This window comes from Gobius niger (genome assembly GCF_951799975.1).
Source record: "Gobius niger genome assembly, chromosome: 9".
NCBI classification, from domain to species: Eukaryota; Metazoa; Chordata; class Actinopteri; order Gobiiformes; family Gobiidae; genus Gobius; species Gobius niger.
Genome location: NC_136860.1, coordinates 9,958,565 through 9,979,548, shown reverse-complemented (window position 1 = coordinate 9,979,548; position 20,984 = coordinate 9,958,565). Strand labels below are relative to the sequence as shown.

The 20,984-nt window shown below is 42.8% G+C and overlaps 1 protein-coding gene across 1 annotated transcript; it reads right to left on the bottom strand.

Annotated features, from left to right (window-relative positions):
• Positions 1-1,961: 1,961 nt before the first annotated feature.
• On the bottom strand, positions 1,962-14,942 carry steap3 (STEAP family member 3, metalloreductase). The gene is made up of 7 exons (XM_079562941.1): positions 14,927-14,942; positions 10,629-10,893; positions 8,768-9,021; positions 6,881-7,208; positions 4,895-5,094; positions 4,671-4,835; positions 1,962-2,342 (listed from the first exon to the last, which is right to left on the bottom strand). The coding sequence occupies exons 2-7, from the start codon at positions 10,885-10,887 to the stop codon at positions 2,067-2,069; spliced, it is 1,482 nt and encodes a 493-aa protein (XP_079419067.1). The 5' UTR covers positions 10,888-10,893; positions 14,927-14,942; the 3' UTR covers positions 1,962-2,066.
• Between the last annotated feature and the right edge of the window lie 6,042 nt (positions 14,943-20,984).

Sequence of the window (20,984 nt, the reverse complement as noted above, 5' to 3'; positions counted from 1 at the left end):
TATCGTTCAGCCCTAGTATGAAGTAATCTACTTCGTTTTCTTTATTACACTGACATATTCTTCATTCTTTTTATGATGGGCTTTGTGGAAGCAGACAAGCCCTGTTTCAAAACAGGCAAAATGCCACTGTGGACCCAGTGGTTGTTCAACTCTTCTCTTAAGTCTATTCTTAATAAACAAATAAACATCAAGTTTTTTTAAATTCTGTAACGGAGCAGAAATGAAATTTGTGCATGGAGAACGCAGACCATGAGTCTAGCTGAGGCCACCATTGTTTTAATCTCTCTGACTGAAGAAAAAGGCACAAGAGCAAAAGAGGTACATGATCAAATTCAGTCATGTCTTCTGGATCAGTGGTTCCCAACATGGGGGCGGGGCGCCTGGGAATGCAGGGGGAGCCCAGAGCTTTGCCTCGTCAGAGGGTCAGGTCATAAATGATATTATTTAGGCAAATTTTATGTTTTAAAATCATCAAATATGAGAACGAACTACAGGTGCATTAAACACTTCCCTTTCAGTTTATCTGTTTGAATTAAATAATTATTAGCAATTATTTTCATGTTTGATACATTTGTGGGGACCGTGGCCCGAATAGAGCACACGCAGGGGGAGCTTCAAGGAAAAAAGGTTGAGAACCACTGCTCTCGATGAAGAGTTCCCAAAGTGGGGTTTGGACCTCCCATGGGGTCGCAGGAGTACTTCAAAATGAAATAAGTGAGGTCAATATGTATAATTCTGGTCAAAAACAGCAACAAATGTGTAAAATCCAGTTAAACTATATAAACTGTTAAAAACATGTGATATAAGCAGTGGTGTAGTCTTCAATTTTCTAGTGGGTATACTGTATTTTTTAGCTGGCGTGGGGGATAGCCAATTACATGCGCTGAAAAAAATAACCCGTCACATACTATTACTAATATTAAATATATCAGAGAATTAAATAGATTATAAACCAAACTGTGAATATAAATGTTATTGAAATAACAAGCAATAGACCTATAGGAATGTTCCAGAAATTCAAAGGCTGTAGCTAGACTATAAGGCTGTGGGACTGAAGCCAAAATGAAAACTTCAATGAATAAAGCCCAGTCTGCTTTCACCAACCCCTCCACCACCAGCGGGCTCTCGCGCCTGCAAACTCCCCCACACAAAACCATGCGCGCTGCTTCTGAAGAACGACTCTGTTAGGACATTTTTTTATGAACAGGAGCGCGTGGCTCGGTCAGCGCTGTGGGCGGGCGTGGCTCGGTCAGCGCTGTGGGGGGCATGGCTCGGTCAGCACTGTGGGCGGAGCACATCCACTTTTCAGTCTCTGTCAAGGGACAGCTTCAGTGTCTGAGAGTAAAACGCACACTTGGAACAGTCTACGCGGTCTTTCCCGTGGACTTCAGCGCTTTGTAATACAGATTGTTACCCGCCTGCACCTGTCACTGGAAAGTGTCTATGAGACGTACGCGACTCCTCCAGCGCCGTGAGGACGGTTAATAAGCCTCTATCATTATGAGCTATTCTCAGGCCGGGTTTTATTTTGTGCTCATGTACACCGGAGCTGAGAGGGAACAGTCGGTCTGTCGTAGGGACAGAGAAAAAGAGAGAGAGAGGGATGAGCCTGTTAACTCTCGTTTTCAGGGGAGGAAAACGCAAAAATAACACTGCGCAAATGAGTGATACGTATCTTTTCCCACTTTGTAGTGGTTATACGGTAATTCTGCAGGCCTTCTAGTGGTTATACGGCGTATACCTGCATATCACGTAGACTACACCACTGGATATAAGCATGGTTTAAAATACTGTGCAGCTCAAAGAGGCAATTCAATGAGAACCCAGGTTGCTTGTGTGGCAATTTTTGGCATCTCAACCAAAAAGGTTTGAAAACCCCTGTTCTAGATGGAATAAAAGTGCATGAAATAATCATTTCCTGTACTCCATGTTTGGAAAGTAGGAAATAGCCTTGTAATATGTCGTACAAAGTACATTTTCCATTATATAACGAATCTGCTTTAAAAACCTGCAGTGAAAGTGCTCATAAGTGATCCATCCTTGACCCGTCACATGATCGCAGCGTCCTACACATCTCCAAACGTGTCTCCGTTCTCGCGCCTCTTCTCCGTCCGCCTGTGCCGCTCGCTCTCCCAGCCCCTGCGGATCTTGTCGAGTCTTATGGAACAGCAGGGCAGGAGCAGGAGGAGCCGCCCCACCAGCACGCAGCAGGGCGGGGCCAGGGAGAGCACCAACACGGGGGGCAGGTAGTACTGGTACGCCTCCGGGTGCACGGCGAAGTCCCAGCCGAAGAAGAGCACGTGGGCGACCGAGAGCGCCAACGCCATGTAGCCCAGGCCTGACTGGACACAGAGAGCGAGGGTCAACAACATGCTAAAAACGTATTATTTACTAAAGTTGGTACTTCTGGGATTAGCGTAGCTGCTGCGCTGTTAGCATTTATCTCCGCTAAACCGGATGTACCGATTTTGGTAAATATTACTTTTATACCAGTAGGTGCGGCATTTTTGGCTAATGGCCCTGATAAATAAGTATGTTCAGTCACTCCCCGTTGAGTTTCAGAAATATTGATTGTGGTATTAAAAGATTTTGTAGTTTCTCGCACATCTACGACCCCGGAAGTAGAGCTGTGATGTCACCACTTAACAAACGTATAGACCAGTGCAGCTAATGTATGTATAGAAAAAAAAATCTTTATACTTTCTGTTGAAGCAGCTCATATTCAGGTGCGCTCAATAGTCCGGAATTTACAGTAATTATTAGCTAACATGAAAGTTTTGCAAAAACACTAACTGTGTATCTGAGATTGTAATTTTTTAATTCAGAAGCACAACAAATAGTTGGACTGATGAAAAACCCATGAAAATAAAATGTACAAATAGGCTTTGAAATCGACTATATATTACTTAAAATAGCAAATAATTAAAGTAGTCAAATTATGGTTTACTCTTTTACCAAAGGCTTAGTCTGTTGCGGCCCCCGGAGCTTGAGACCCCGATGTATAATTCACACCCGCACTCTCAACAGGACATTGTCCTGGTAAAGTGATGATTTAATTGAAGAAAAGTCTGACTTGTCCATCGGTCAAAAATGTTGGGTTACTCAGGCCAGTAATAGCTTCTCTAATCAGCACATCAGTTTTCAGCAGTGCTAGCATAATTGCACAAGCTTAGCTAACACAATGTACCATTAGAACACTGAAGCAATGGTTGCTAGAAATGCAACTCTGCTCACCTATGTACAGTAGGTTTTCCTTGTTTAAAAATCACCTGTTTCCAGCTAGAATAGGCATTCACAATATTAACAATGTCTTGACTGTATTATCCTCATTGAAAACCCCTAACTTTTGAGCCATAGTATAAATAATAGAGGTGGGCATAGATTATTTTTTTTAATCTAGATTAATCTAGATTAAAATGTCTCGCTTGAATTCTGCCGAAGCCATTCAGAATATGTGTGCAACCCAAATAATGACTAAAGTAAGTCTTTGAGAACGAGTTTCTCAAGTCAGGTGGTGCGTTAGACCAGGGGCTTATCTCCTGTTTCCAAAATGCATCACAAACTGCTTGAGAACGTTCTACTATGATAATTGGTGATGAAAATAATTCATGTTCAAGAAGATGCACTTGTGTTTACTAACTGTTTATTCAGTTAAACATTAATTTTGAACTGTAGGCCGACATTAGAGTTCCTGATGAACTGTTTACAGTCAGTAGCTTTGTGTCAATCAATTTTCTGGTGACAAACTAAATCTCCTCTTCTGCAACTATGACCTGCTGTTAATCAGGCTGTTGGTTCACGCCACTGTGTGCGCGTTTGCGGAACATAGACTCCACTCGAATCGGGTATTTGTGACAGTTCAATATGAAGGCGTTACGTTTCGCTTTTTACAGCGGGTCAGCGGCAGCAGCTCGGGGGTGTCGCAGTGTGTCACTCCCGTGCACACCCGTCTCACCGCGCGCACGGCTGCAGAAGGAGGCGCGGAGCGGGGCAGGTCCGACACCGCGCTCTCGTGCGGGGCTTTTAGTGCTTTTTTTTTTTTTTTTAGCGCGGGTGATGCGACCCCGTTAGCCCGACTGTTCTCACAGAAACAGTAAATAAACTCACTGTGGATCAGTCGTAGAACCTGCTGCTCTTCGCCTTTTTATCCAATTCTCACTCGTCTGGTCATAGCGTCCATTTGGCAAAACTTAATCCATAACAAAAGTAGCTCCAGCCTCCGTGTGGCAGTTGTTTTGGTTTCAGAGGAATCACGTAACAGCGAGGCTGCGCGTGAGATGCATTCATGGACCGTAAGAAGTGCGGGAAAGGCGAGTTTTTCACAAATGCGCGGAAAAACCGGACAAATAGTTTGCAGTCTGATACACTTTGCTTGCGCCAGAGGCCTCAGGCCGGAATACTTTAAGCCCTGAATAAAATATCACGGGGAAAGTCATCATAGCAGAGTATGGACCCAGCTCCCAACCCAGCTTTGAGAATAGATTAACGGCGATATTTTTTTTATCGCGCGATAAGAGTCTTGCGTTAACGCAGCACGTTAACGCCGTTAACGGCCCACCATTAATAAATAATAATAATCGTACTTATTTTCCAAAAAATGATCAATCTCAATCTGATTATGCCTCCAGGTATATTTATTATAACTTAAACAACTGAAAAGATTGTCCAACCTGTACAAAAGTGAACTCCCTCCAGTTGAGTGCTTGTCCCACAGAGGGCAGAGAGGTCAGGGCCAGCACACTCAGAACCCCAAGTCCCAGAATTCCACTGGACAGGTACAGGTCTGACCTCCACACCTGTGCCTCCACCCACGAGTCGGCCACGCCCGCCTGCACCTGTGGAAAGTAAAGGCGTGAGATGAAAAGTTTAATATGAGCGAGTCCGATTCCCCTACCTGTCGATAAGCTGCGTTCAGGATCATGTATCCCGAGGCCCTGCGGATGGACAGGCACACGCTGTAGACGGCGTGGAGAGCGGCGCACAGGAAGCTCAGGAGACCCAGCTGCTTTCGAACGCACATCCAGTGGTCCAGCCAGTCGGGGAAGCGCTTGTACTTGGTTCCTCTGTAGAGCTGGAGCACCGCCGCAAACAGGCCTGGAAAAAAACACTTTGTGTGAATCTTTTGCATGTTTTTTTACCTAGTACTATGCCTCTTAAAGTGCTTTCTTCCTGTGATCTTTTTGGGGCTAATTTATCCAAACTGAATGAATGTTCACTTGAAAGTACAGTTTCTAAAACATGGCCCTGCTTTTTCAAAATGGTTCCCAATTATACCTGTACTAGAAATAGGTTGGGTGTCACACCCCGATAAAATTTCAGTTTAATTGATTGACTGCGGAATTCTTCCGCAGTCAATTATTGGTTTTCATGTTCTTTATTATTATTCCTCTTCCATCTTTTTCCCGATTTTCTAGAGCTTTCAGCACCTTCATGCTTTGTGCAATTTATGCAAGTTATGCATCAAAACGTTCCGCATGTTGAGGAGAAGGGTGCTATTACTTTTGGGACTTCTGCAACTTACGGTTTTTCCGCAATCGGCCGAAATGTCGGAGATTTTTCCCATTGACTTATAATGGGGCTGCCGCAAATCCATGCTTTTCTGCACTTTTTTCTGCATTTTATGCAATTTCTGCACTTTGTGCATGTTCAGCTTCTGCAACTTGTGAGTTTTGAGAAAAAATTGGCCTTCTGCAGTTTTCCAGTTTTTTTATACGGGAGTTTGAAATTTTTGCATTAGTGTGTATGGGGGGAATCCAGCCAATGGCGAGACTCCAGGCCTTTCAGCCGTTTGTGCAGCTTCTGCCAATCAAGCACTGAGGCCATTTCAACAGTTTGACCAGTTTGTGGAATATAAAAGTTTATGCAATATTAACAATTTATGCAAAGTAACCACTTTATGCATTTTAAACCGTTTATGCAACTTAAGAGTTTATGCCATTTAGGATTTATGAATTTTAAAGAGCTTATGCAATTTACATAATTTATGCAAATTAACCCATTCATGTATTTTACCACTTTATGCAGTTTATGCAACATGACATTTTATGCATTTTACCAGTTTATGCAAATTTGATTATGCAATTTGAAGAGTTTATGCAATTTCTCTTCCCGCATTTCCGCAGTCAATCGCAATGGCGCAGCCATTGCATTTCTAGTTATATATTTAACCCAAAACGAGATCAGAATCTTTTGTTCTAACTCGCCCCTGTTCAAGATTCCTATAGGGTTTTGCTTAATTTAAAGGTTATGAAATTTGGTACCAAATATCAGCCCTATTAAACACCATAATTAGCTCTAGTGTTTTTATGTATAAAAAGCATTTTGAAGACAAAAAACAGGTGTTTGACCAGGTCACCGAGTGAACCAAAGCCAGTTCCACTTTTAACCAATAACAAGCCCTCATAGTAAGTACAATATAAATTTGAACAAATGATTCAACTGGTTTTATTTTTTATAGTGACATTTTATCGGTATTTCATTATTTAAAGGAAAAATAAAGGAAAAGTAAAATTTCAAAGATAAATGAACAATCAAGTCTCGTCAGCCACCCCCCTCTCCATATTAATCCTACTTTGCAAAATGAGGCGAGAGAAATTTCTAATGTAGCCTAAATGATCAAGCTTCTTGCCCCTTCCTGACAGGCCGGGGGTTCTGATTTGTGTCTGAGATCAGCAAAAGAAGGGGAAAATATACAAATATTATTTGATATTACTTTCGCTGCATTAAATTGCTGGCCCAGGCGGTTTATTATACGAAGTCTGTGACATTTGTAAAACATTGAAACTTACAGACCATCACTTTAATGTAATAACGTCAAACAGGTCAATGAAGCATGATCTGTCTCTGTCATACCACCGCCGCGGGTTTGCCCAGAGTTTACCTGGCATGTAGACCAGCGCCAGCACCACCAGCGCGGCCGCGGGCAGGGCCTTGTTCACCGTCACCAGGGCCAGGTGGTGCAGGTTGTTCTCGAAGCGGTCCAGGTAGGGCAGCAGGATGTATTTGATGGCACTGTAGAGGTAGAAGAAGACGAAGAGCAGCCCGGTGGTGAGAAGAGGTGCTTTCCAGGAGGGGAAGAGCTGCAGGGGCGCCTCCTCCACAGCCCGGGACGCACACAGACCCCCCACGTCCACGCCGCTGAAGCCCAGCCGCCGAGCCAGGGACAGGACAGAGGACTTAGCGGAGGGACAGTCTCCGCACACGAGGACCTGCGGGAAATGAGGAAGCTGACTTAGATAGTGTTCAATTTGATGCACTATTGGGGCTTTTTAAGTATGAGAATGTACAATAGTCCAAGGTCTATGTTAGACAGACGCAAAGAGTTCCATTGTTTTACAATGATTCACACATAGTCGCTCTAAACAATCAAAGAAACCTGCTCACACGGGTGGATTACATGGACATTATGACTGAGTAAGAGAGTTTAGCCAGAAATCTCACGTCATAGTCATATAGTCATATATAGTCATAGCGTGCTCACAATGGTGTTTTTTAAATGGCACTGGTAGGCTAGCAGTTTATAAAGGACTTGTTAGCGCTCTCGCTTCACAGCAAGAATAATAATAATAATGATGCATTGGTTTTATATAGCGCTTTTCTGGACACTCAAAGACGCTTTACATTGCACTATTCGTTCACTCCATACTCGGCCAGGGCCAGGGTTCGATTCCCACCAGGACGGGGCCTTTCTGTGTGGAGTTTGCATGTTCTCCCCGTGTCTGCGTAGGTTTCCTCCGGGTACTCAGGTTTCCCCTACCACTAAAAACATGTACAATAAGCCAGGATGAAAGATGTGTGTGAGTGAATGTGTGGCAGTGGTCAGAGGAACAGGAAGGAACAGGCCACCGTTTTTAGATACTGAGATTCTTACCTGAGTTCAGACGAGTTGATGTGTACCTGTCTGGTCTTTGTGTGTGCGCTCAGTCATGCACAAATTGTTAGCATTTGGCCTCTCCCAGTATATTCCTGTAGCTCCAAACAGGGGTGAAGTTGAAAGCGACCAAGCTCTTCCACGGGCACAAAGACCAGACAGGTACGTAACAACTCGTCTAAGCTCAGGTAAGAACATATCTCAGAATGGAAATTTGGAATTTATTTTTTTCATAATAAAAATAAATACATATAGCTGATTCATGATCTTAGACACAAACAAACCTCAACTCCAAAAATAACAAATGCTGCTGGTGCTAGTTAACACACAAAACTAGCTGCTGCTATGAAGTCCCATGACGATTACTGAGATTTACAAAAGTAGACACTGCGATTTAAATTTAATTTCGATTAATTGCCCAGCCCTAGAGGCCACTTAGTCCACTTATAGGCTGGGTCAGTCAAGAGGGTCTGAGTGCAGCCGAGGGAGAGTCACATGGGTAGTGGAGCTCCACTTCTCCAAAGGAAATGATGTGAACTCCATTTTTCCCCCGCAACATTTATATAAATCAATAATCAATAAGACACCCTTAGGACTAGGGTTAGTTTGGGTTAGTTTAAGATAGTGTTGTCCTGTGGAGGTGACGTCATTTCTTGTAGAGAAGTGGAGCTCCACTGATCACCCGCCTCCCTCCATCGGCTGCATCCAGACCCTTCTCGGGCCAGCCCTGTGTTGACATGTTGGTTCTGGGATGTGCAGTTGCCTATAACGTTGGTTCTTTCATTTGCTGATATGTGGCTAAATTAGACTTCTCTTCACTCGAACAAGCTGCACCCCAGCCTAAAGTTCACACCCCCAGGACCATTCTTGAGGACTTGGCTGGACTGCATATCTGACCTGCCTGCTGCCGTCGTGCGCTCCCGTCAGCAGAGTCCACGCCGAGAGCACGTTGAAGCCTTTGACCACGGAGCAGGAGGGGAGCATACGGGCCAGCGTCTCCGCGTTGGACGGGCCCTTCTCCTTCAGGCTGGAGGCATTGCTCACGTCCACCACAGTGAGGCCCGACAGCTGGGGCTTCAAACCCAGCAGAGAGGGGTAGTGCTCTGGGTACACGGCTAGGAAGACCAGGGTCCCGCCACTGTCTACCAGAGCTGAGAACACACAAGGGAGGAGGACAAGGAAAAGATCAATCTGTACAAAAACAACACACAGATATAGCTAATAACGTACACAAAAGAGTGTAAAAATAAATGAACGATAGTAAAATAGAAAATGAAAAAGTAATTCAGGTCAACTTGGTGTTTTGCCTTTTTAAACAGATAATGTTGTGTGTAGATGTCAAGTTACCAGATAGATGCTTTGGAATGAAGGCAATTTAGGCACTGAAATTATAATAACAAAGCTTTACACTTATACCGCATCTTTCCAGACATGCAAAGCACTTTATGTTGCGTTGCTCGTCGGGTTTGAGATCAAACATTATAAACCACAGACGAAATCTCTGGGAACGGCCACAAAAAGCTGCCAGGGGGAAAAGAATTACTCTTTCACCCGCCACCACCTTAACATATGCTGAATTATGGATGTATTTTCTACTAAATAAAGATACAGAGATGTGGAAACAAACATAACAGAGCACACTAACCATGACGCTGATGCTAGCTTGATGCTACATGCTAATTGCTAGCTTCAAGTGCTGGTTTTCCCTGCTACTGGACAAACTGCTTCATTTTCCAATGTAAGCATGAGACAAAACATTCACAAGGACCTGACTTTGACTCTACTTGCTCTGTGTGTGCTAAATATACACGGGTGATGAAAGTTTAAACACCCTGGATCAGATTTTTTAATAATGTGAATAATGACGCGCGGGGAAGTTGAAATGATCTCCAAAAGTAAGTAAGTAAGTAAGTAAGTACGGTAGGCTTTAGTTATATAGCACCTTTCACAGACAAAAAGCCATACAGTGCTTCACAACACAGTTCAAAAACAAATATACTCAATGTAAAAGGCCCGAACAATACAAAACCATAGCAGCCCAAAAGTAGCTAATTAAAAGCCTGAACAAGGAGATGAGTCTGAAGTTTACTCTGGAAGGTGTCAACAGGTAGTCTCGCTAACCAGACTCCGCTTCTTTACAGAAGAGGGTCTGGCAACACTCCATTGTGCGCTTTCAAAGGAACTGACGCAGCGATATGGAGCCTACCGACCAATCAGAGCAGCTCCCTGAACGGGCGTCACGTTGTTGCGCCTTTGTTTTGTAGTTTTTCAACACAAGCAACCACTTCACGTAATGCTCCGGTATGCTTATATTCTTACGTTTTTCTGACATAAACGACAGAAGTCATTTACTGAACTCCGTGTGGCAGGGAGCGCCATTGTTAATGTCCCAATGACGACAACTTTCTTGTGGCTGTTTCTGTCGTCACATCCTCTATGTTCTCATTGGCTGCTGCGCTTCGGTTGTCCCACATTAGTCCCGCCTCAAGCAGTAGCTTTTCTACGACAGGGTCGCCAGACTAGTCTCCTGTTTATTAATTAATAAATATCGGATATTAGTCTGGATGCCAGGCTAATCAACAGGGTGATTTGAGCGCAATGAGGGTGGATGATCGTTCCAAAGCCTATGAGCAACAGCCTGGAAGGATCAGTCACCTCTAGTACGAAAATGAGGCATGAGGCATTGAGACATTTCCATAAAAAAAAAAAATTGACCTGTTATCGTCCCCTAAATATACGTCTCCTTCACCCCCATTACCTTGCAGCGCCTCCCTCTGCGTCCTCAGCTCCGCCCCTTCAGGGAACAGTCCGGGCTGCAGTCTGCCCGGGTCCCTGCTGCCCACCAGCACCCTGCAGCCGCAGGCCAACAGCCGCGAGGACAGGGAGCGCGAGAAGTCCCCCGAGCCCAGGATGCACACCACCGAGGCCCCCCGCTGCTCAGAGGGGCCCAGCACACTCAGCTGCTCCGCCTGGACGTCGGGGTCCAGCAGGGGAGTGGACATGTCCGATTGGGCCATGGTCACCTGAGAACGAAAGTCATGGAGGTCAACGTTGAAGGCAGTTAAAATGTTTAGTACATTAGTCTATTGTAAAAGCATTTATAGAAAAAAAGCCTTTGTGCATCTCATTCTGAAGTCTTTTTACCGTTGCTATGGGAATCACATTTTCACAATTTTTACATATTTATCACACACAAATACAGTCAAGTCATAATCGGGTCCATGTGGATGTTTTGACACCGCAAACTGTCCTGTAGAAGTGAAAAAAATAAAAATAAAAACAGCACTCAAAGCTAGTGTTAGCATAAAAGCATGAAGCTAAAGTTAGCATTACGGTTAGCTTTCTCCATTGTTTATGTATTTCTGGGCTGCTGAGCTACGTAACTCTCTCCATATCTCTGTTTCTTTATTTAGAAGAAAATATATGAATAATTCAGCATTTGTTGCATTGCCAAACAGTATTTTTTTATTTAACTCTTTAAATGGCTCTGACAAGGGCTATTGCGATAATTACTACTGTGTATCGACTAATCGTTCAATAGATAACAGATAAATCATACATTTTGAATTATTGCCTGTACATTTATTAGCATCCCCTCTCTATTTTTATTTATTTATTGCAAAACCTAAGCAAATTGGGTTACATTGTATTGCAGCTTGTGTAGGCTCAAGTTTATTTATATAGCACATTCAAAAACAACACCTATTGACCAAAGTGCCTTCCAGAGACGCAAAGTGCAATAGCAAAAGGTAAAACACACACATCAACAGTAACTTTAACGCTACTGAATGGCCGCAGTCGTGTAAGTGAAAGATTGTGCAGCCATACTTCACATCCTTGCTTTTTTAGTGTTTCTAAACAAAAAGATCTGGAATAGGACCTTTAATCTATTCAGCTCGACAAGAAAGTTTTAAAGGCTATAATGCAAAATCGGGCTTTAGGAAGATTAACATCTCACCCCCCCCCCCCCCCCCCCCCCCCCGGCCCCCTCCCCACCCGAACGAGCAAATTTTGTCCAGTTCTGCTCTTGACTGGAGCTTAGAGCCTAGGCCAGTGTAACACCTCATTTGAAAGCTAAGACTTACAACATTTTTTTTTAAGCGTTTTTGTCGTGTTTTTGTCTCTTTTCCTTCACTTCCTTGTTGTTCTTTTGTCATGTTTTCCTCAGGATTTCATCGTTGTTCTGTCACTTTTCCGGCTTTTCGCTTTTATTATTGCTTCTCCCGCCTGTTTTCTCGCTCTTTTTGATGCTTTTTTTTCCAATGCATTTTTTTTTTGCATTTCTTGTTACTTTTTTGTTTTGTTTTTTCATCCTCGTTTTCATTTTAATGCTTTTTTTTTTCCAAGAAGCTGTTAGATTTGGGTAATGCCAAACTGGACACAATAAACTTGGTTCAGGTGGGTGTTATGAGGTTAAAGAGCATTTCAATCAATCTATTGCAGTTTGAATGGTTGCAATAAAGAAGCAGGAGAGGCTCTCAAATCCACTGCCGACAATAACAAACTCTCAGTTTTATACACTGCGTTCCAAATTATTATGCAAATTGTACTTTTGTGTCAAAAAGGTAAAACAAAAAAATAATAATAATAAAACTCATGGATGGTATCGTGTCTCGGGGCTCTATGAATCACTGACATTAATCTCAGAGATCTGGGATGATTAGTTTTCAGGTTAAGCCCAGTTAAGGGAAAAAACTACTGAAAAAGGACGTTCCACTTTATTAAGCAGATCATCATTTTCAAGCAATATGGGAAAGAAAAAGGATCTCTCTGCTGATGAAAAGCGTGAAATAGTTGAATGCCTTGGTCTAGGTATGAAAACCTTCGATATTTCATGAAATATTAGGCGTAATCATCATACAGATAAGAGATTTGTGGATGATTCAGAGCACACTCCAGTTTGTGCAGATAAAGGCACAAAATGGACGGTTTCTGCCAGACAAACACATCAGATTAAGAGAACAGATGCTACAAAGCAGCATTCAGGTATTTGAAGCTGCTGGTGCCTCTGGAGTCTCCCGAACATCAAGGTGTAGGACCCTCCAGAGGCTGCAGTTGTGCATAAACCTTCTATCCGGGCCTCCCCTAAACGGTTAATTGAAGCTGATGAACAGAAACGGCTGCAGTGGCTCAGAAATACATGAAGACTCATTTTCAAACTTGTTCACTGATGAGGCCGTGTAGCCCTGGATGGTCAGATGGATGGAGTAGTGGATGGTTGGTGAATGGCCACAATGTCCTAACAAGGCTGTGACGTCAGCAAGGAGGGGCCAGAATCATGAGGAGAGAGCTGGTCGGCCCCTTTAGGCCCTTTTAGGCTCCCTGAAGGTGTGAAAATTACCATTGAAAAATATGTGGAGTTTCTGACTGACCACTGTCTTCTATGCTACAAAATGAAGAGCCGTGCTTTCCTGAACAAAATCATCTTCATGCATGACAACACACCATGTCATACTGCAAAGAATACCTCTGCATCACTGGCTGCTATGGGCATAAAAGGAGAGAAACTCATGATGTGGACCCCCTCCTCCCCTGACCTCAACCCTATTGAGAACCTCTGGAGCCTCAACAAAAAAAACTTCTATGAGGGTGGGAGGCAGTTTTCATCCAAACAGCAGCTCTGGGAGGCTATTCTAACATCCTGCAAAGAAATCCAAGCAGAAACTGTCCAAAAACTCACAATTTTAATGGATTTAAGAATTTTGAAGCTGCTATCACACAAGGGCTCCTATGGTAAAATATAACTTAACCTGTTAATATTTTTTTGATTGAAATAGCTTTTGATTTCAGTAAATATGACCTCCTAATGCTACAAACACAACAAATGACCATTTTCAGTTAATCACAAGCTTTAAAATGTATTGAAACAATGAGTTGCATAATAATTTGGAACAGTGGATTTTGAGGTTTTTACTACATTCATTTTTGAAAAAAATACTGTTTTCACTGGGAGATTTTTTCCACCACATTTAAATGATCCTCTACCAGTTAAAGACTTGAAAATTATGCTGACTCTCATTTGAGTTGACATTTTACAAAATCTTATAATAATAATAATTTGGAACATAGTGTAGTTTACAACTCTACATGTTGTGAAGCACTTGTTATTCTTGTCTTAGTTTTGAGAGATTAAGGTTCTTTGTTGCATGTGTTCAGTTTAAGGCCAGAAGGCATTTGAGATACATTTGTGGATGACAATGTTTCTTTCTGCTGACTGAGTTCGAAACCGAAAGCTTCCTTCCTTAGAACATCATAAAAAGGCAAGAGGAATGGAAACTTAAGGCTGTAGTACAGTTAGTTAGCATTTCTTTTGTAAGTCTGTATCAATAGCAGACTTCTTTTGTCTGTACTGTACCCGTACCGGAACCGAGCATAGTATAGTTTGGTATAATAAAAATCTAAAAGCAAAAAAGTGGCAAAAGAGCGACATAAACGCGATGGAAAGGCAACAATAACGCAATTAAAAAAGCAACAAAAATGCACGACTAAGGATTGATGAAAAAGTGACAAAAGAGCAACGAAAACACTTCTAAAATGAGACAAAAACGCGACAAAAGAGCGACAAAAACGCGCTGGAGAAAATGTGACCAAAACATGACAACAAAAACATGAAGAAAAAAAAAAAACGCTTTAAAAAATGTGACAAAAACGTGGCATCAACACAAGTAAAAAGCTATCATCAGTTTTGCCGGTCTTAGCTTTCAAATGAGGCATCACAATAGTCGGTAACCTCATTTCTTTTGTAAGTCTGTATCAATAACAGACTTCTTGTCATTCTTCTTGATTGTGACAGTCATCTGTAACCCTGCATTGCTGTAAATTAACGAAATGCATTAAATATTGCTCGTACAAATGTAACATAATTGATTTGGAACAAATATGCAGCAACAGTTTCTCAGACAGGACATCGACTTCATGATTGTATCCACTACTTTACGCTAAACATGCAGTTGTAATTACCGTATTCCATCGTTTATTATACTATTACATTTGGAAACGTACAGCAGATAAACGTAACAATGAACGATACCAGAGATAAATACATACCGGTATCACAAACGACAGAGACGTAACATCTGTACGCGCAGAAATAACGTGTTACATGTGCGACCTGTTTGTTTTGTCTGTTCGGAGGACACCGAGAACACGTGACCGACAGACCCCGCCCTCTCTTCCTGCTGCTGCTTTCAATAAACTACCAAATGTTAACGCCACACTGTAATATCGCAATGTTTGCGAACTCTAATACCGAATAAAGTCAACTTTGTTTTCCTCACCGAGTCACGAAATGCACGTGTAATACTCCGACATGTTTTCTGGAAGTAGACTCTGTGTTTTATTGCTATGTCATCGTGATACGTACACATATTTTAGCTCGTTTGTTATGGACACAGAGTGAGAGCATTTGAAAATGAAACATGTTGACGCCTGAGCAAACTCGGTACGCAGTCATAAATTCGTTAAAATACTTTAAAGCAACGCGATGCAGCTTTTTTAAAAGGAGGGAATGTGATGTTGTAGTGTCTCCTATTCTTAGCAGCTCACGAACGCCACACAGCTGACAGTCAGAGATAAGGAGAGTGAGTGAAAGTCACATAACAACGATAACACCTTTAAAAATTGAAATTAGAGCCTTTTATAACCAATGAGAGATACAGACTGTTTATATTATTTAAAAAAAACAATAAATAAAATAAAACAAGACGCTGCAGTAATTTGTAGTAATGTGTCTTCACCACTTGGCGTCGCCCTTTCACTGTTTAGAAATGGGGCTGATTTTTATTTTCTTTTTTTTTATCCAGCCAATTATGAAGCACAGTGTGTAAGAAACATGATGTAAAACAGATGAATATATGTGTCAACGAAGAGTCGACATAGTTGTTTGACATTTGTTTTTCTCTTTTGGTTTAAAGACCATAAAAACTTAAAAACCAACCATTACAGGCTCAGAATTTATTGATTTATTTTCATAGATTCACAGACGATTATTATATGTGCATTTATAAGATGTAAGGGCAGATGTTTGACCAGTCCTGCATATTCAGTCGGTCTTCTTCTCAAGAGCCCCGGTGGGGGGAATAAGGGGGGGGGGGGGGGGGGGTTCTCAACTTAACCACTCTGCCACCGTCATTTCCAAACCCAGTGCCGCGTCTCCCGGAGCGTCCTGTTGTGCCCATTGTCGGAGCTGACGGGCGCCGCGTGATGGATGACGGTCCTCTCAGCGGCGAGCGCGGAGTGAACGATGAGCGGCAGATGAGTGCGCGCCGCGGATGTACATTACGCCGACAGACGCGTGGAGATGCCCAGCTGCGGTGTCCTTCTCTGCCCTACAACTCCTCCTCTCAGGTCACGCCGACTCATTTACACTTTTTTTTTTTTTTTTTCATAACAAATGACAAGCTGCTGCTCACGACGCAGAAAGTTACGCAGACGAGCGGAGATGGTACCGATGCTCTAGAGGAGGTTCGGAAATCACATTTTCTCATATTTCTTCTTGAATTAAAGCGGGGGTATTATGCTTTTTTCAATCACATAGCACCAGTCTATATCACACTACAATGATGACGAAACCTTCTGTTGGTCTGTAAATGCAGTAAATTAGAATAACTGCCTTGTATAAAATTGCTCTCTCAAAATGGCTGTAGTGAATGTCTTGAAATAGGCCTCTGTCTCTTTAAGAACCTCTGACCCTTTCCGACACGCCCCCTCCACACTCTGTCTGTGGCATCAGTGGGGAGGGGGTTCTGCTGAGGAGCAGTGGTTGGTTACTCGGCTGGTGATGAAAGCTCGGAGGCGTCTCCAGGAGGTGGGGGCGTTCCTAGGAGGACTCAGGCAAAGCTGTCCCTAAAATGGCCGCCATCAGAGTTTTTACAGATTACTCAAAAATGCGTGAATGTGCCAAGGCAACACTTCAGGCATGTTTTTAATGAGGGAATGACATGATAACATGATGTAAAGCTTGAAAAAGTCGATTTTGCACAATACCCCCCCTTTAAGATTCTTCGAAGGTCAAATATTGGGATGACTCTATATCGCATCAATATTGACAGATAAATTATGCATTTTGTGATCATCTATCACACACATACAGCATTAGTCGTCACTTTAAAGCAGTGTTTCTCAAACTTTTTCAGCCCAAGGACCACTTTAACTTCCAATTTTTTTTCTGAGTCGCATTATCGTCTTCTGTAAGGCGCATTGAGTTGCCTTGTGTACGAAATGCGCGGCGTAAATAAACTTGCCATGCCCATTTCCTAATCATATTACACGTTGTCAATGTCTAGATCGGTCTTTTGTTGGCCTTGTGTATTTTTGCTCACTGCAGGTGAATTTCCCCACGGGCAGGGGCGGACTGGGACTGAAAAACAGCCCTGGACTCTGACCAGCCTGGCCCAAATTAGCGTAATTGTGCACTTCCACAAATACATATTTTAACCTCTAACCACCCGCCTTAACCGAGTGCATTTTCCCCAGTTCGGCTTTTTATTATTATTTTTTTGACTGGTATCATCAGCAAAAAGAACGGGAGGGGGTCGTCGAAACAGAAGCAAAATCATTAATATAAATAATAAATAATAATGGTCCCAAAATTGAACCTTGTGGTACACCATACTCCATGGAATTCCTTTTAGATTCATGTTTTTTTATACTGAGCTTTACCCAAATCTAAAAGCTTCTCGACTGGAGAGCGACAATGTAACGCCTCATTTGAAATCTAAGACCTACAAAAGTGATGGAAACTTTTCGTCACGTCGCCACATTTATGTCATATTTTTGCTGTTTTTTAATCATTTTTTGTTATGTTTTTCTCACGTTTTTGAAGGTTTTTCTCCCCATGTTTTTCTCATGTTTTTGTTTTGTTTTCATCTTCTTTTTCTCGCTACTTTGATGCTTTTCTTTTTAGCTTTTAGATTTGGGTAAAGCTCGGTTGAGGCGGGACTGGTGGCCCTAGAGCCAGTGGCCCCTCTGTGCTCTTCCAGAATGGACATATGGCCAGTCCACCCCTGCCCACGGGGACAATACATTTCTACTACTATAAATCGGTAATCAGATTAAAGTTATCCAAGTCACTGTGCGTCATTAGTTTGTCATTGTCCTTTGTAAAATGATATTTGCTTTCTACTTGTGTGGCCAGGAGTGACATAAAGTATGCGACAAGTCACGTTTTCAGCCTCAGGGCCGCGGCACAAATGTAAACAACAATGGAGGGAGGAGAGAGAGGCAGGTTTTCTCGCTGGAAATACTTTTGCGTTTATGTCGGATAAAGACTAAAAGTTTGTTATCGAGCCTCAAAGACTCTACATCAAATTAAGAAAAATTTGGAGTTGCAGCGCGGCAATCAAACTTACCGTGAGAGTCCCACCAGGTGATGTGAAGCAAACAGCTAATGCAGGAGGAGGCGAACAGCTGTGCAGTGGAGAGATTCAGACTAGCCATTGAACCACTTTGCACAATATGTCACCTTTGACTAAAATAACAGAAAATCATGATCATTTGTGCCACTCTCGCCCCCTCGAAGCTCGTCTGCACGGCTGCATGGTGCGCTTTGGAGGGTGACCTTGCTGGTAGACAGAGTCAGACATCACTCGGGGCGGGGGCGGAGGGGACAGCGGGGTCAGGCGGCACTGACGAGCTGGAGGAGCAGGGGCTGGACTGGCACCCCCCTCCCCGTCACTGACCACAGCAGAGCGGGCGCCGTGCGGAGGAGGAGGAGCGAGAGGAAGATGATCTGTGAAGACACGCTTTATGTAAGAGCAACACGGGCAGGACAGTCATGCTTTTGGGACTCTTCCCTTGACAATGTTATACAGCTATGAATTAGTAAGATAATAGATCAGATTTGCTCTCTGCACATTGGATTATTATTTTGTGCTGGGCAGCTACTTGCTATTTTCATCAATCCTTCGGTAAAATGCCACCAAAAAAAACATAAGACATCCGTGGCCTCCAACAACAACAACATGTATGTCTCAATTATGTCAGAATGACAACTTCAGTTCGATATAGCAAAGCATGAAGGCTCATCAAGTATCAAGGTATCAAAAGGCATTCTGCATGACTCTTCAGATGAAGACGGCTCTGTTTTACAGTTTTACAGCCACTCTGTGCTATTGTTGTCTCATTTCTTAAATGAACAAGTGCTGTTATCAGGTTGCAGAGGGTCAGGACGTCCAAACTGAAAAGGACAGGGACACAGATGGTTGCATCAACATCATCAGTTGTATTATTTTTATTTTATTTTTATTTTTATTTTTATTTTTATTTTTATTTTTATTTTTATTTTTATTATACAGATCTTTGTGTTATGTGCTTTTCAGCAGAGTACAGTAACGGGTGCAGGATGTCCAGGTGAGGCAGGTTTGTGTCAGAAATACTGTATAGGGATGTCCATTTTAACCAGGCGAGACTTAAACACAGTGAAAAGAGCAAATAAGTGTATGGATGATTCACCTTTGATGCTTAGGCCTGGGCAGGCAGAAATGTGGTTAAAAAAAATCCTCAAAGATGCAGTCCAAAGATGGTGTTCTTTGGCTGCTGTGGTGGAAATGGTTGAGGGTTGTTATACAATCTGAGTGTTTTTGGAGAGAGCCCGTGCACTCATGCCGGCTATTACAGGGACAGCTGCAGAATCTGAATCGCAGGTGAGACAGAGTGGCAGCAAAATGTAGAATGCACTGGTGGTTCTCAAACTATGGTACGTGTTCCACTGGTGATATGGACTTCCTAAGGTGGTACTTTTGATGGTACTTAATCATTTCATTTATGGTTTAGCAATACATTAAAGTCAAATGTGTTTGGTTTGATATTTAAAGCAGAAGTACTTGGTGTTTGAGAACCACTGCATTAAGTAAGTAAGTAAATAAGTAAGTGAGTGTTTTATTGTCATTGTACAAGCGTACAACGAAATAGTGTTCAGGTGTCAGTCCTGAGCATAGACTGTATATGTAATGGACAGCTTCTGCTCACTCCTCCCCGTTTACCATAATAACTACGGTCGTGGGGGAAGCCATGGTGGATATACAGGCTCCCTCTCCCCAGCTCTGACAAAGCATGTTCCTAAAAAGGACATACGGGCGGGATCTTCACTGTAGACTCCGCCCTTGCGTGACGTGTAGCTCGCGCAGCTCCAATGCTAACAGTCCGACCCTCATTAAGTACGAGATTTCTAAAATTCTTCTTACGAAAACCAGCCTGGTTTCTTAAATTGTGACTTACCCAGCGTTATCTCAGGAGGAATATCTAGCCTAGTCTAGTGTTTCTAAAATAGAAACCAGGCGTTAAAGTTGTTTTTTTAACGTGTCTAAACTCCAATGCTTTTCAATGGGGCATTAGCGGAGATATGGAGGTACTACAGCAATGGCAGAGCAATGGCGGCCTCTAGTGTCGTGGGCATAAAGCATTGGTCCTGAGCAGCTGCGGCTGAGCCGCGCTGCCACTGTTCGCCAACCTGACCCGCATGACTTTGGAGGACGGAGAAACTGTAGCTGCCCTCTGTCTCCTCTGATCATCTTAAATGGTATACCGCCTCCTGGGCTTGTCCCCGTCTCAGAGCGTGGTGTCCTGCACTGGTCAGCTCCACCTCCTCCTTCCTCCTTAAACCAGTGGAAATGTTTATTTCCACAGGATATTATTAATTTAACTTGTGTTTCCCAAAGGAACTCATTCATCAGTTGAGGGCAATGTGGATTCTGAGGATGAAGGCCTGGAGGAAGGGAAAGTCTGCAGACTTTCCTCTGTACATTTTAGTTTGACATTTTTAACCAGGTTAACAATGTTATGTCATTATTTGCTGCTACTGCATCAATCTCTTTAAGACCACTGTGTCCTACCCGGTGGACCGTCCGAGGTAAAGTATGATTCTTTCCTCTCAAGTTTGGAAGACATGGCATTAAGCAATATTAAACCAAATGGTCCTTTGGAGACATTTCAAACAGATTCTCTACAGAAGCGCACTGAGACAATTGCTGAGATGCGTGAGATCCAGCCTTGCAGAAAGTTTCAGGAGATTTTTGATGAGGCTATACAAAAGGTGGACGCTCTGGGCTTAGAAGAGATCAAGATGCCTCAGCAAAGAAGGCCACCAAAACGTTACCATAGTGGTGAAGATCAACGC

Coding starts and splice junctions, on each gene's coding strand:
- steap3 (XM_079562941.1), bottom strand. CDS start 10,887: ATGGCCCAATCGGACATGTCCACTCCCCTGCTGGACCCCGACGTCCAG. Junction 4,836..4,894: donor TGAACGCAGCTTATCGACAG/GTAGGGGAATCG, acceptor TACTTTCCACAG/GTGCAGGCGGGCGTGGCCGA. Junction 2,343..4,670: donor GGGAGTTCACTTTTGTACAG/GTTGGACAATCT, acceptor CTCTGTGTCCAG/TCAGGCCTGGGCTACATGGC.